The sequence below is a fragment of the Zerene cesonia genome, chromosome 13 (assembly GCF_012273895.1).
Source record: "Zerene cesonia ecotype Mississippi chromosome 13, Zerene_cesonia_1.1, whole genome shotgun sequence".
In the NCBI taxonomy this organism is placed as follows: domain Eukaryota; kingdom Metazoa; phylum Arthropoda; class Insecta; order Lepidoptera; family Pieridae; genus Zerene; species Zerene cesonia.
The window spans coordinates 5014724-5028893 of NC_052114.1; the positions used below are offsets into that span (position 1 = coordinate 5014724).

The 14170-nt window shown below is 32.5% G+C and overlaps 2 protein-coding genes across 4 annotated transcripts in view; one reads left to right on the forward strand and one right to left on the reverse strand.

Annotated features, from left to right (window-relative positions):
* The window catches only part of LOC119831273, a 25173-nt gene extending 20388 nt beyond the window's left edge, over window positions 1-4785 (reverse strand). Inside the window, exons 1-7 of the mRNA XM_038354570.1 lie at window positions 4658-4785; window positions 3917-4068; window positions 3604-3828; window positions 3344-3454; window positions 1863-1994; window positions 1332-1547; window positions 475-657 (exon numbers count right to left, since the gene is read on the reverse strand). Of these exons, the coding sequence (XP_038210498.1) occupies window positions 475-657; window positions 1332-1547; window positions 1863-1994; window positions 3344-3454; window positions 3604-3828; window positions 3917-4054 (1005 nt within the window). The 5' untranslated portion in view covers window positions 4055-4068; window positions 4658-4785. The remainder of the gene's footprint in view (window positions 1-474; window positions 658-1331; window positions 1548-1862; window positions 1995-3343; window positions 3455-3603; window positions 3829-3916; window positions 4069-4657) is intronic.
* A 2141-nt stretch (window positions 4786-6926) lies between these two features.
* On the forward strand, window positions 6927-12674 carry LOC119831136 (coiled-coil domain-containing protein 6). 3 transcript variants are annotated; one of them, XM_038354397.1, is made up of 11 exons: window positions 6927-7225; window positions 7298-7427; window positions 8536-8626; window positions 8809-8958; window positions 9501-9644; window positions 9916-10055; window positions 10656-10733; window positions 11147-11261; window positions 11422-11514; window positions 11880-11999; window positions 12109-12674. In XM_038354397.1, exons 1-11 carry the CDS (start codon window positions 7201-7203, stop codon window positions 12316-12318), a joined length of 1296 nt encoding a protein of 431 aa, XP_038210325.1. In that variant the 5' UTR covers window positions 6927-7200; the 3' UTR covers window positions 12319-12674. The 3 variants fall into 3 exon arrangements, with proteins under 3 accessions (XP_038210325.1, XP_038210326.1, XP_038210324.1); XM_038354398.1 differs by having other exon boundaries at window positions 6928-7225; window positions 10665-10733; window positions 12106-12674; XM_038354396.1 differs by having other exon boundaries at window positions 6929-7225; window positions 12106-12674.
* The last annotated feature ends 1496 nt before the right edge of the window (window positions 12675-14170 follow it).

The following is a 14170-nucleotide window of genomic DNA, read 5'->3' on the forward strand; positions in this document are numbered from 1 at the left end:
TCGGCTAACCCGAAGTATCGCCAATATATCGGTATCGGTGTCGGATGCACCCCTAGTTATTATGATAAAAGTTGGTTATAAAAATCACTTCCTATCCTTTTTGTAACTGTGTATATTATATGTACATGGTAAGGCTAAGTAAAAGACTTTATCGCAACAAGAATTGATAATATTTTGATCCCCAATATTAGTCTAATAATATAAATTATTGGTTACAGTACCTACTTAATGTTTAAAGAATAGGAAGATCATTAATCCATAAAAGTATAATACCAGTTACAAGCACAGATATTAGAAATGAAGGAAAATTCTAAATTAAATAAATGATCATCAATGATGTTGTATACATGAATGTTGAATATGAAACTGAACTTAAAATGGTAACATTAGACACTACAGAACCGATTTTGACACTGTCGAGTGAACTCGGACGAAAGGTGGGGCCAGTTTTTTCTTTTTTTTAATTTATCTTACCTGTTGTAATATTTGAGGATTGAGAAGTCTAGCAGGCACTTGCAACGGGGGTGGAGTCATAGTTGCTCGTAAGGCTGGTCGTCTTGGTCGAACAGTCCTTACTGGAGTACGAACTAGAGTCACCCCACTAGGGTTGCTTAATGCTTGATTCAACAGTCGCGGTGGAGCTTGTCGTGGATTGCCCTGAAGTTGTGTAAATGGATTTGATTTTTTACAAGGCAGATGTCCTTTTTTTTGTGTGATATTTTTTTTTAACAGTTAATGATATTTATTTGCATGGTAAGAATTCTTATCAGATATGGATATTTAACACATGCTATAAGTTATAGTTTGATATTGCAAATACAAATTGTTATGTAACTATTAAACCCAGAACAGATAAATAAGGTTCTAAAGGAATAGTTCCTAAATTATTCCGTATTACACGTCGTCGATTTTCTTTAACTATTTAGAGTTACAACAACGAGACCCAAGCGTACGCGCATTACGCACACAAACTACGAACCCTTAGATCGCAAGCTATTGATCGTCACACTCGCCGCTAGCGCATGCACTATGCTTGACTCCACTCACACACCCGCAAAAACAATGACCACACTATGATACCCGATCATTAAAGGTGGTGCTTATTGATTGCAAGCAAAGTTCAAATATGAGCGGCGCGCTCGCCCCGCCCACGAGCCCTTTCTAACCTTTTTCTATTCTGTGCCAATAAGCTTCACAATTCAGTCTGCAGTGTGATATACTACATAATTATGGAATATATTATCATGTGGTTTATGTATAAAATTCTTTATTTTTTTCATTGAAGCTAATCACTAATAATACCCATACATAAAATTCATGCATATACTTACAGCTTGATTGATATATGCTGTTTGCATTACAACTTGTTGATGCTGAATCTGTTGAGTCTGCATGTGTTGTTGATGTTGTTGTTGTTGCTGTTGTTGAAGTTGATGTTGTAACTGTTGCTGTTGCAATTGTTGGAATTGGATTTGTTGCTGGTGTTGTTGAAGTTGTTGTAAAAGCTGTGGTGATGCCCTTGCCAGCTGTGGCTGTTGTTGATTTTGCTAAAAGGTAATAATGTTTTTTAAGATTGTACTTGGTAAATGCTGTGAAATGAATGGAATGACGACAAAAAGTCACATCTCTCATCTGTAAAAGTTTTACATAATATGTTCTTAGAAATTCATAATTAAATAGCTTCAGCCTGTGGGGTGTGGATCTTCAAAGAGGCCAGTATGTGCTTGTTTGACAGACAGTATTTTATCTCTGTGCAAAATGTTATCGAAATCCAATCAGCTGTTTTTGTTAAAAAAAAGGTGTAACAAGTCCTTCATTCTCATAAAAGTTTATATTATAACAATATTAGTGTTATTACACACATTTTGCGGGGGTCCATGTTGAGGTGGTGGTGGCGGTGGTGGAGGAGGTGGTGGGGGCGGCGGTTGAGGCGGTGGCTGCTGACCTGGATGTAATACCGATGGCGACGACAGTACGTGCACGGGGCTCACCATCTTTAAAATAAAAATATATTTTTGTAAATAACTAAGGCACTCCCCCATGTTATTACTAATGTTTACTTAGTGTTATGGAGTACATTTTTGTATTGGACAAAAAATTACTGAGCTATTTTGTGGTTTATAACTTTCAGAATATTGATTCTAAACCAAAACCATGGGAAATTATAAGTGCAAAATAGATATATAAAAAAATTTACTGGGTGTGACTTTTGATCAAAAATGCTAGTAAATCCAAATCCATTTAATAAAGAAAAACTAGAAATGAATGATGTAATATTTCAAAAGCATCAAGTGTGACATAGCTTGAAAATAAAATGTAGTATTAGTGATTTCAAGAAAAACAAGACACATAAGCTGCTAAATAGTCTACACCTAATGAAAGCAAATAAAAATGTTGCAAACCACTTCCCACTTTATGATGTGTGTGATGTTCATAAATGATTTTTGTTGAAGTAAAAAAGGATTCTATTATCACATTAGTGTACATCAATGATGACCATATCCCTTCATGCAACAGAATCCATATGAATTTCCTGTCTTTTTGTCTAATTTAGTAGCATATAGTCTTAAATCCTGATGTTGTTTACTAAGCTGACATCTTATTTTTACACAAGTCTAATTGTGAAAGGTTTTTCTTTCCAATTCCCATTGGCCATCAAAAAAGTTCATTATCGGTAGATGTTTTATTTGGTATAAATACACATACAATGACACTTAATAATTATAACCATACCCATTTTTATTAATAGTACCACTACTACTTAAGATTATTTTTATGATAATCTACTAATTAGAAATAAGCTCCACCATGCACATAACATTAGGAGTTAATTTCATGTTATTAGAAATAATTATTTTACAATAATATATAACAGAAAACCTATAATATCTTTAGTATTAATTAAACTATTTGCACATAATAATTAATTTTTACATTATTGGCAAGTTGTGTACATTCATGAAAAATTTAGTACTTAAAATATTTACAATAAGTGGTATTAAGGAAGTAGGAGATTTAACAAATAAATAAAAATTTAACTGATTCACTTTCACAGAATAAAAGCTTCTTCTTCTCTTTCTCATAAATCAGAAACTTCATGCTTTAAAACTAAAATAATTTTAAAAAAGTAAAGCCTATATGTTTATAACCAAGTTTAAAAAATAATAAACTAAATAACATTAATATTTAAGAACCGAAAGAAATAAATAAAATATAACTAAACTGATTTTGTAAATGAAAGCACAGAATTTGTGTACACATGCCAAATAAAGAGAAATTTTAAGTTAATCTTATAGTCATACAGTTATGATTAGCTATGAACTATTTCGTTTTATAAACATACATGTTGTGGACGCTGGGAAGATGACTGTTGCATCAATGATGCATCAATAATCTGTGGGGCTTGTTGCAACACAACCTGAGCGTCTACAGGTAAATTAGAAGTGTAGTACACCTAAAATAAATGTAACTTACAGACACTACTCTTAACCATTAACTTTACAATGTGCGTTGACCTGTTTCATTTATTACTTTACGCAATACTATTTACTATTTGTTCTTTTGTATGATAGCATATTTGTTACATAAATAACACACACTTACCTGATGTCTAAGCAATGTCTGTTGTTGATGTGTCTGTTGGGACTGTTGCTGTGATTGCTGTTGTTGAAAGTCAGGTCGGTTAGGTGGTGGTGGTGGAGGTTGGTCATGCCTAATGATGTATTGTTGTTGATATTGTAAACCATCTCCAACAACTAATTGAGGCTGAACTTGAACACCTTCACTAACTATAATATCATTTGGTTGATCTGCTTGTTGGACTACAACCTTTCAATAAACACAAGTTTTGTCAATTAGTTTTCTCATGGCTCACTTGATTTGAAATAATTTCACTGTATAATAAATGTGTACATACTTGCTGTGGAGCATACTGCTGATCATCTTGATTAACTACTATTCTGCCATCTAAACATATATTAGGGCAGTATCTTTGTAAATCTTCTAAAGTCAATGAATGTCCTTGGCCAACAGCTATTTGATAATATTGAGCCATGGCAAACAATTACCCTGAAAATTATTATTATTCTGTATTTATAAAGTATTTATTGATTTAAAAACGTAAAACATTACTGAAATCACGTTATCTGAACGTACAGATCTGTAAAATAGTTTGAATTTGAATGATGAATATAAGTGAGACACGATCAAACTTATTGACGTAATTATTTCACAAATTATTATCATTGTTTACGAAATCAATAAACATAGAAAGATTTCTATATATTACTTAGTTAAGCTTTTAAACACTAAATTGCATTATGATAATTGAAGTTCTGACGAGCAACTGTTTCTTTGACAGATCTCATATACACCCTGAACCTACGTACAACAAGTAACAACAGCAGAATTGACTCCGTGGAGCAAGTAAACATTTTAACTATGGCGACGAATATTACTTCACTTTTCGATATTTGATATATTTGTCAAAACACTATCAACATTATACAGCGATATACTCTTCATTTATTTAGAATAACACCTTTAAAAACGCACTAATCATGAAAATGAATGGCTTCGATTCTTATACTCCAACCTAAATAAGCTCCAACTGAATTGTTTATCACCGCACTACGCTTATGTTTCATTTCTGTCTTACCAATTTTTACTGAGGACATTTTAAATGCCATACATTTACGATAAAAGTTAACTTTTAACATCAAAATGTAAAAAAATTAACTCAAACGCCAAACCTAGAAGCAATTTACATTATGGCGTGTGTGTCACTTTGAACAAATGTATTATTTTTTTTTGAAAATGTTGCCTGATACTTTTCAGCATATAAAATTTATAAAGTGGTACTACTAAACAACATATGTGTGTATAGTATGAGAACTTCTTAACACTTTGCTGAATTAAGTCATTTAAATTCAGTCTTTTCGTTCAATTCAGTCGTCAATATAATTAATATGATAATACTTTTCGAACATTTAATATTGTTTCTAAAAGTAAAACGACTAAAGTTTTATAGTTATACAAACTACAATGTTAAAAAATTCTCAATATAGATATACAAACTTAAGTTTAATGTAATATTATATGCTTTCATGTAGTATTCTTGTACATGTTATATGTTTTACTATAAGCGGGCAACCATGAAGGTGGTTGTCGGCACAGATTAAGAACTACAATACATAGTTGACAGTAAAATGATGATAAACGAGCACTACTAACTAATCATTTGTACTAAATATTGGCAGAGGCAGCCAGTATAGCTCACTTTTAAGGAATAAACGATAAAAAAGAAGTAAGAATGGGTTCATTTTCTCACAACTTACATTTACGATACAAAATAAAATCAGTACATTTAACTTCAGCAATAAATTGTGTGCTTAAATTAGGTATGAATTGATTTTATTAAGGTAAGGCAATCCTTATCCTTCATCAATATGAAGAAAATAACAAATCAAATGGGAAAGATGACCGAAAGAAAACGCGCCACTCAAAGGAATAGAATTTAGAGAGTTTCACTTTGATACTGAAGGATGTTATACTCCCATACTCATGGTGTTTTTCTTTTTTTTTTTTATGTCACAGTCGGCAATGGAGCTAGTGGGACGCCTGATAGTAAGCGCTACCACCGCCCATGAACATTTGGAGAGGCATAAGGTCCATTGCAGACCTTACGCCTCTACAAATGGATTGCCGACTTTAAACTGAAGGGAAGGGATTAAGAAAGGATTGGCGAGAGGAATAAAGGAAAGGACTGGGAAGGGTAAGGAAAAGGATACGGGCTTCCGGCTCCCCCACTCACTGAACGAAACACAGCAGAATGCTATTTCACGCCGGTCTTCTGTGGGGGTGTGGTACTTCCCCGGTGCGAACTGGCCCAATTCGTGCCGAAGCGTGCTCGACTACCACAATAAAATGTGTTGTCGTAACTTTGGGAGTGGAACACGCTTCGGTACAACAACTTGTACCGAAGCGTGGCCAGTTTGAACCAGAGAAAGTACCACACCCTCATAGAAAATCGACATGAAATAATGGCATGCCACTATGTTTGGTTTGGTGAGTGGAACCGGAGACCCAGGACCCTTTTCCTCACCGTTCTCAGTCCATTTCTATTGTCAATACTTTCCTTATCCTTTATCTTTTAAAAGCACGCAACGCGTTTGTTGCGACCTTATTCCTGGAAATATTCTTGGGTGGTAGTAATCACTTACCATTAGGCAAACTGACAGCGCATTTGCGCGCAATTACATTAAAAATAACGTAATATTATACTATACTAGTACATTATGAATACATGAACAAAGATATTATTGATGTTTCATAACACATATTATAATTATTTAAGGGTAAACGGCATTTCCAAATATGTAACGCCATGTCAAGAAAATATCGTTGCATCTTCTGTGGCGATTTGGAACATATCCATGCAACTTAGATTTGTCGAAGCGAATCCATTTTTACGAAGCTTAATGGTTGAACATAAAGTATGTTACAGTAAAATACTTCTTATATTCGTAGAGTAAAAAGTATAGCGGATTTTACTGCAACGCAGATTATTTAATACATCACAGTTAATGAGAAATTTTTAAAGAATAGAAAAAATTATCATGAGGCGATTCCGAAACCGCGTAAAACGCTTAGTCTCTCCGCCACCGATTATCCTGCCTCAGCAATCGAATTTCTTCTAATATAGATAATGTTCCTACTTTGTGTTCCTTTTTTGTGTCATTGTTGAATTTCAGTTCATAATTAAACAAAATTTGTCCATTTGTTTTAAATTTTTGACAGTTTGTCTACATTTTATTTAAAGAATTTATTTTGTTTTTCTCTACTATTTGATCATAGCTTACCAACTGTAAAATCAAATGACTTGTATCTATAAGTACAACTTGTGAAAAATCAAACTAATCAGATATCATACATTCTGTCTGAATTCTGAATTCTGATTAGAGAATAGCGAATTGAGGTTTTTGAGGTCTATATTTGCAGTTGCGATTAAATTTGTTTGGTTAATTTCTAAATACTTATTAATTCAGTCCAGTAAACGATAAATTCATATTCAATATAAATATAACGGATACCTGCTCCTTTTGTGCTATTTTATGATCATTCATTAGGCGATATATTCATAATTTTATTTGTTCCTATTTGATGACATTTTGTGGCTGTCTTTAAAACATTGCTGTGCAAATGGATGATATAGTGATTTCACCAGGTAAATTATATATTTATAGAGCGTATTAGGGTATTTAATGTGGGTTTTCATAAATTGTAAGCTTGGTTTTAGGACACAAAATGGGCGATTCCGCCTCAGAGAGTGATTCGAGTTCTCTAGACGGCGGAGCAATGTTACCCACCAGCACAGTCTCTAGAGACCAATTGCAAAAAAGAATTGAATCTTTACAGCAGCAAAATAGGTAAAGTTTTAAATATTCAATGCACTTAGACATCAATATTTTTTTGAACTATATGGCCCTTTAAATGATGCAACTTTCTTGTCTGTTACTTTAAATAATATTGAAAAAACAAATGACTGGTATCATGTGATAACATAATATTTTATAAGACACATTTTCTATAAAAATATTGTTGGAATGCTGCTATTTTCTTTTCGATGTAATGGATATTATTTTAGTGCAATAGAATTGACTTTCATGAATTGCAAACAGCTGCTTATTTACAGATACCAGTTGAAAATTAAATACAATTATTGGATTAAAATCTTTCAATAAATTATTGCAAGAGTGTTGTTTCCAAAAATATAAAGTCAGTTGCCCACAATTTTGTTGATGTGTCTATAAATAAATGAGTACAATTAAGATTCTGTTTAAAGCAAGCTCATTGTCACTCATTTCATTCTTTTGTAATCCTATTTAAAAGGCATATGTGATATAATAGAGATGTTCGAAAATTCAATCTATAGGGTTAAAATGCCTTTTGATTTACATATGCGGTTTCTTACAAAATCATAAAACCAAATTATTAAATGAAAAAAGATTTATGAGACCACAATTAAAGTAAAGCAAAACATAATTAATATTACATTTATAATAGGCTGTATGTGTGTTGTGGCACCAGTAAGGCTCTAGGTCTAGTATAATGTTGCAGAGCAAGCTCCACAACTTTCATAATTGAAGTTGAATTATGAGCCTCCATAGTCTTTGGGAAAATTGTTACTTTAAGGCATTTAAGTGATTCCCTAAGGACCTGAAGACATTCCAGTTTTCTAAAATGCTTTTGTGTAATTTTCACAGTCATTACTAACATGAGTTATGATGAAAAAAAGAATTGGTATTATATTTAGAATACTCCGTAGTTATAGCTAGTTTTAGATATACAAAACGAATGAACTGAAGAAAAATTGTGAAACTGTAAATGCCAACTATTACATATTTTAATAAAAGTTCCTTGAAGCTCCTAAATCGGCCCCATTGCAAAATATAGACTTATAACTATGAAAAAACTTTTTGCTAGGTTATTCTTAAAATGAAGTTGAATACATTATTTTTCTTTATATAATTTCAGAGTTCTTAAGGTTGAACTTGATACATACAAACTGAGAGTGAAAGCATTACAGGAAGAAAATCGTGCATTAAGGAAGGCATCAGTATCCATAGTAAGTTTCTTTTTCTAATCATAAAGAATACTAAGTATCAGTTGAGTGTCTAATTTTTATCTAATTGTAATTTAATACTCAAATTTTTTTTTTAAAGATTTTACATATATTGAATGATACATTTTTTAGTTTATTATAAGTATGTATGACAATTTAAATATATAATTATATTTATTATTTAGCAAGCAAAAGCAGAACAAGAGAAAGAGTATATTTCCAATACCCTACTAAAAAAAATTCAAGCATTGAAGAAGGAAAAGGAGACTCTTGCTCATCATTATGAAAGGGAAGAGGAGTGCTTAACAAATGACTTGTCTAGGAAGTTGAATCAGGTGAATTATACTATAATTTGTTTTTTTTTGAACTGAACTGATTTTGTGCATTTGAATAGATTTTAAAAAATGACCCTTAGCACATATTCTATGTGAGAGGCAATGAAAGCTATGTATAAGTCAAAATATGTGCATAGTTCTAGTTTAATAATCTGCAGTCTTCAATGTTGCATATTATTCACTTCTTTTTATTTAAAACGATAAACTTACACCTAGTTATTAAATTTTTCATAGTTTAAAAAACATCTATTTTGCTGGTAATCCCAAATCACTTACTATTTTTGTGTAAAAATTAATTGATAATTTTGTAAGTTCAATATATTAACAGACATTAGAATAATTAGAAATTATGAAATTGTGATGTGAAAAAAAGGGTATTTGGGAATGGCATAAAGCTATACCGGCTTAAATCCTATGGTCTGTACTATGGTGATAATATAAATCAAATATGTCTTACACACTCACAGTTAGATATATTTTTTTATCTTTGATACTCTTCGCCTTTTATATTTATGAAATAAACTTTTTATTATTTGTCGCAGCTGCACCAAGAAAAATGTCGCTTGGAAGAAACATTGGAACAAGAGCAGGAATGCTTAGTTAATAAATTAATGAGAAAAATCGAAAAACTTGAAGCTGAAACTCTTGCAAAGCAAACAAATTTAGAAAAACTCAGAAGAGAAAAGGTGAATTTAAGATGTGTTTTTTCTATAATATAACTTCTTTTTGTTTCCTTCAATTACTACAATCTTTGAGGGACATTCAGCTCATGCTTTCGCTGGCGCGCTCGCCTTTGTCACATCCCAATTGTAAAAATATAATAAATCATTATTAATGGGCTGAAAATTATAAAAATAGTTTTTCAAATATCTTCAAAATGTTATAACTTAACCACCAGTTATGAATATTTCTACCTTGAGTTATGTTATGTAAATCTCATTTTAATTTGCAAAATAGGTTGAGTTGGAGAATACTTTAGAACAAGAACAAGAGGCGTTAGTGAACAGGCTATGGAAGAGAATGGATAAGCTAGAAGCTGAAAAACGTTCCTTACAGATAAGGCTTGACCAACCTGTGTCAGATCCCGCTAGTCCAAGGTAATATACTATCTTACCTTTCGGTTTTATACTTAAATGTAGGTGTATTATTAATAAAAAAATTATAGTGGTTGTATATATTATTATAAAAGAGCAACTACAGAGGTTCTGGCTGGCTTGTCTCTTAGAAACTGCTATCCGAAATGGTGGTAAATGTTAAACATATATTATGATGATATGAAAGTGCTTCTATAAGAAGTCTTCTTGAATAAATAAATATTGGAGTTTGACTTTGAGTTTATCTGCAATATTAACCGTAATTTGTTTATATCAAAACAGAAATGTGTAAATTATTTTCTTTATAACAGGCTAGCTTATGTCCGCTGCTTCGCATGTGTTACATTCGGAGCAAAATCCCATTTATGTTATTACATATATAAACGTTCCTCTAATCACTATCTATTAAAAAAAAACCTCATCAAAATCTGTTGCGTAATTTTTAAGATCTAAGCATACACACACAGAGGGCGGAAATTAACTTCGTTTGGTACTGTGTAGTGATTTGGTTTTATTATTTTTTTAATGTATTTACTTATAGTATTCTGTTTTGTGTGTATAAAGAACAATATTAATTAGAATAATTTTTCCATTTCCTGTTAGGGAAATCAGCAATGGTGACACTGCATCAAATCTTAGTAATCACATTCAAACACTACGCTCAGAGGTTGTAAAATTAAGGTAATGAATGTTATATTATGATATTTTTGTATGCTTTTTTGTATTTATACTGTGATAATAAAATAGTATTATATAAAAGAGGCGATGCTGCTTCTATTACAATTAACAAGTAAATCAGAATTGCTTATATGGAAGAAATTAGTGTTTGACTTATTTATAAATTGATAATATATCTTGGTGAAAATGAAACAAGACATTTTGATATTTTATGCATTATATCTGATATTTTCGGATTCCCCGATGGAAAATTGTTTAAGAAGAGGTAGCACAATCAGTCAATGTGTTTTTATTGTTTGTTGTGAGATAATACCAATTTACAAGTATCATAAATGATTATATTTTGTCATAAGTTTATTTTTTTTTCAATTTAAGTATCATCAATGTAAATTAACAATTTTTCTTATTTGGAATAGAAATCAATTGACCGTGTCTCAGAATGAAAACAAAGAAAAAATGCAACGTTTTGCATTAGAAGAGAAACATATCCGGGATGAAAATGTTCGCTTGCACCGAAAACTGCAACAGGAGGTTTGTATTTTTCACACTCCTTTTTTAAAGTTCATAACAAAATGGGGAAAGCGAACATTTAAAATTTTTGCTTTATAATTAAATTATTGTAATGAGTTAATGCATATATTTTTAAGAAATAACTGCATTCTGTGAATAAATTAAATTTATACCTGAACAGGTTGAAAGACGCGAAGCCCTGTGTAGACATCTCTCTGAAAGTGAATCATCTTTAGAAATGGAAGAGGAAAGGCAATTCAATGAAGCCCTATGTGTAAGTGTTTAAAATACATTTTCTGCAAACATGAAATGTGATGATGACAAAGCATAGAAATTTTTGACAATATTAGTAGTTTATATATATATATATGGAATCTTGTATTCAAAAACTGTCTTAATAATCTCGTATAAATAAATCTGAACACTGAAAAATTGCATAACTTTCTTTCCTATATGCATATTGGATGCATGCATTGCTCACACAGAATAATTTCGGTAGTTTAGATTTTCTGTGTTTATATTTCGGTTTTGAAGTTGTGTAATTACCGAGCATAGTCTAGCATACTTCGGCATGAATTGGGCTAGCTCCCACCGGGAAAAAAGGAATTATTCTAGAATTCACAATATCTGTGTATGCAGGCGCGGTCGCGTAGCGTGTCGTCGCCGGGCGGGTCGCGGCCCCTGTCGCCGTACGCGTCGCCGCTGTTGCCGGGCTCCGGTATGCCGCTGTCCAGACCGGCGCTGCATTTTAACTCGCAGGTTGGTTATCGCAACGTGTATAGTATAAGTATCTACCTAAACTTAAAAAAAAATCTGTTGAAAAATAAATTACAAATAAAATATTGCAAATGTAATCGTTATTCAGCAGGCGCGACGTGCTAGCGAGCGGTTTGTGAAGCCGGCGGTGCCGGGCGCGGGCGGTGCGGGTGGCGCTTGCGGCGCGGGGGGAGTATGCGGCGCGCTGCGGCCGCTCGAGCCGCCGCCCTTCAGCCCCGCGTCCCCCGCGCCCACCTCCCCCGCGCCCTCGCCCGCTATTACCCAGCCCGCCAGCCCCATGGACACGTCTTCTAAAGATTAGGCAGCAGCATTCAGCGCGTTCGAATTTCAAAATTTGCTTTTTCGCCAGCCAGGAACGTGGGCACGTCTTCTAAAGACTACATCGGCAATGAGCGCGTACCAAATTCAGAGTTTGCTTTTTTGCCAGCCAGTATACAAGCCGGTAACTTGTACTCGTCTTCGAAAAATCAAACAACGTGCGACATGTGTTCTGAAGAATAAACATCAGCACTAAGTGCACACCTATTTCAAAATTATTCCTTTCGCCAGCCAGGATAGGTCTTCTAAAGACTACTAGCCCGAACTTGAGTTCGTGTTCTTAATTCAAAATTATCTTTTTCGTTAAACAGAATATCTATATACCCACTTTCTTGACGACGTTGAGTAAACACGTTTAATGCTAAAGCACTTCTATATTCAAGAAATTAGTCTTTCTTTTTTGCCATTCTTTGTAACATCAAGAGGATTGAATGACAACAAACCCAAACAGCATTCGAAATTAATAACAAGAAAGTTTATTTCGCCTGACAGGATCTCTAAATATTCCTTTACACCAAAATCTCACGTTCAAGCGGTACTGCGTTCGTGGCGTTCCGATAAAAAAAAAACTGTTTTTTTCTTGAACCAATAATTAGGTCTTAAAAATAATATTATATTATGTTTTGTCACGACTCGTCATCTCTCAAAGCTGGCAATGTAGCTTTGAGAGAAACCATAGTAGTAGAATAATTCATGCTCGTACGAATGCTGGCTGAATGAGGCTGGGATTTTAGAAGTTAAAAATAAATAAATAATTAATATCAGCATTTTATATCCAGATTTTATCTTTATAAATAATGTATGTCTTGTGCTTCTCTAAATGATAGTAAATTAAGAAAAAACAGCAAGCATTTTCGTTTTGTCATGTTGCCAGGGTGATCTATTGTTTTATTCAACGACCGGAATAAATTTTTTAGACTACAAGAAATAAGTATACAAAATATGCTTACAATTGTTTTTTTTATATGCATATAATTATTGAAGGCATTTTTCTTAAGGCTTCAGTTTTGTTATTTATTCAAGTGTAAAGGCATACATTATCTATTTACACGCAAATCTAATGTTGCTCAGACCTCGCGATTTCTGCTGCGTATACATGATTTTTAATTCCTCAGCCGTTTCAAAACTGCGCCCATTAAGAATTAAAAATGTTTTAATTTATATTGAAGATATGTTAAGAGCACAATACTAAATTTGCAAAGACTGTTTATGGCTTTCTCATAGTAACCTTGCTTTCTGTCTGTTTAATTGATTATGTGTCTTGTTGTCAAATGCTATGTTATGAATCGAATAAAGGGATCTATGTCATTATTAAATATCTATATACCTAATGGAATGTTAAAAAAAATGACTCGTCGAATTTTTCGAAATTAAAAATGTATGTCCTGTAAATTGTCGAATATAAAATCTGTGTTTTGCAAAGTAATATTTGAACGTTAATGTCTTTAATTACATTTAAATGCACTTCGTAACATGTAAATGTATATTATATAATATTGGAATTTTGCAGCACATGTTTTGCATTATTTCTATATTTCATGACGTTATAACATCTCTCTTTTTAAAATAATATTTAATAACTATTATTTGGGTTCGGTTCGGGACTGATAGATTGATATATGGCTGTGCGTTATATATGACAGGCGGGATATTTTCAATGTGTGCAAATAATATAAAAACAATTCAATTATTATATTACGTCGACAATAATTGTCATAAAAGTTAATTTATTAATACATAAAAATCCGGGAGCATTAAGTACTAAGCTCAAGGAAACCTCTCCTTTAACTTCTATTTATTTTAATTCTTTATTTAATAGTTATAGCTAACAGTTT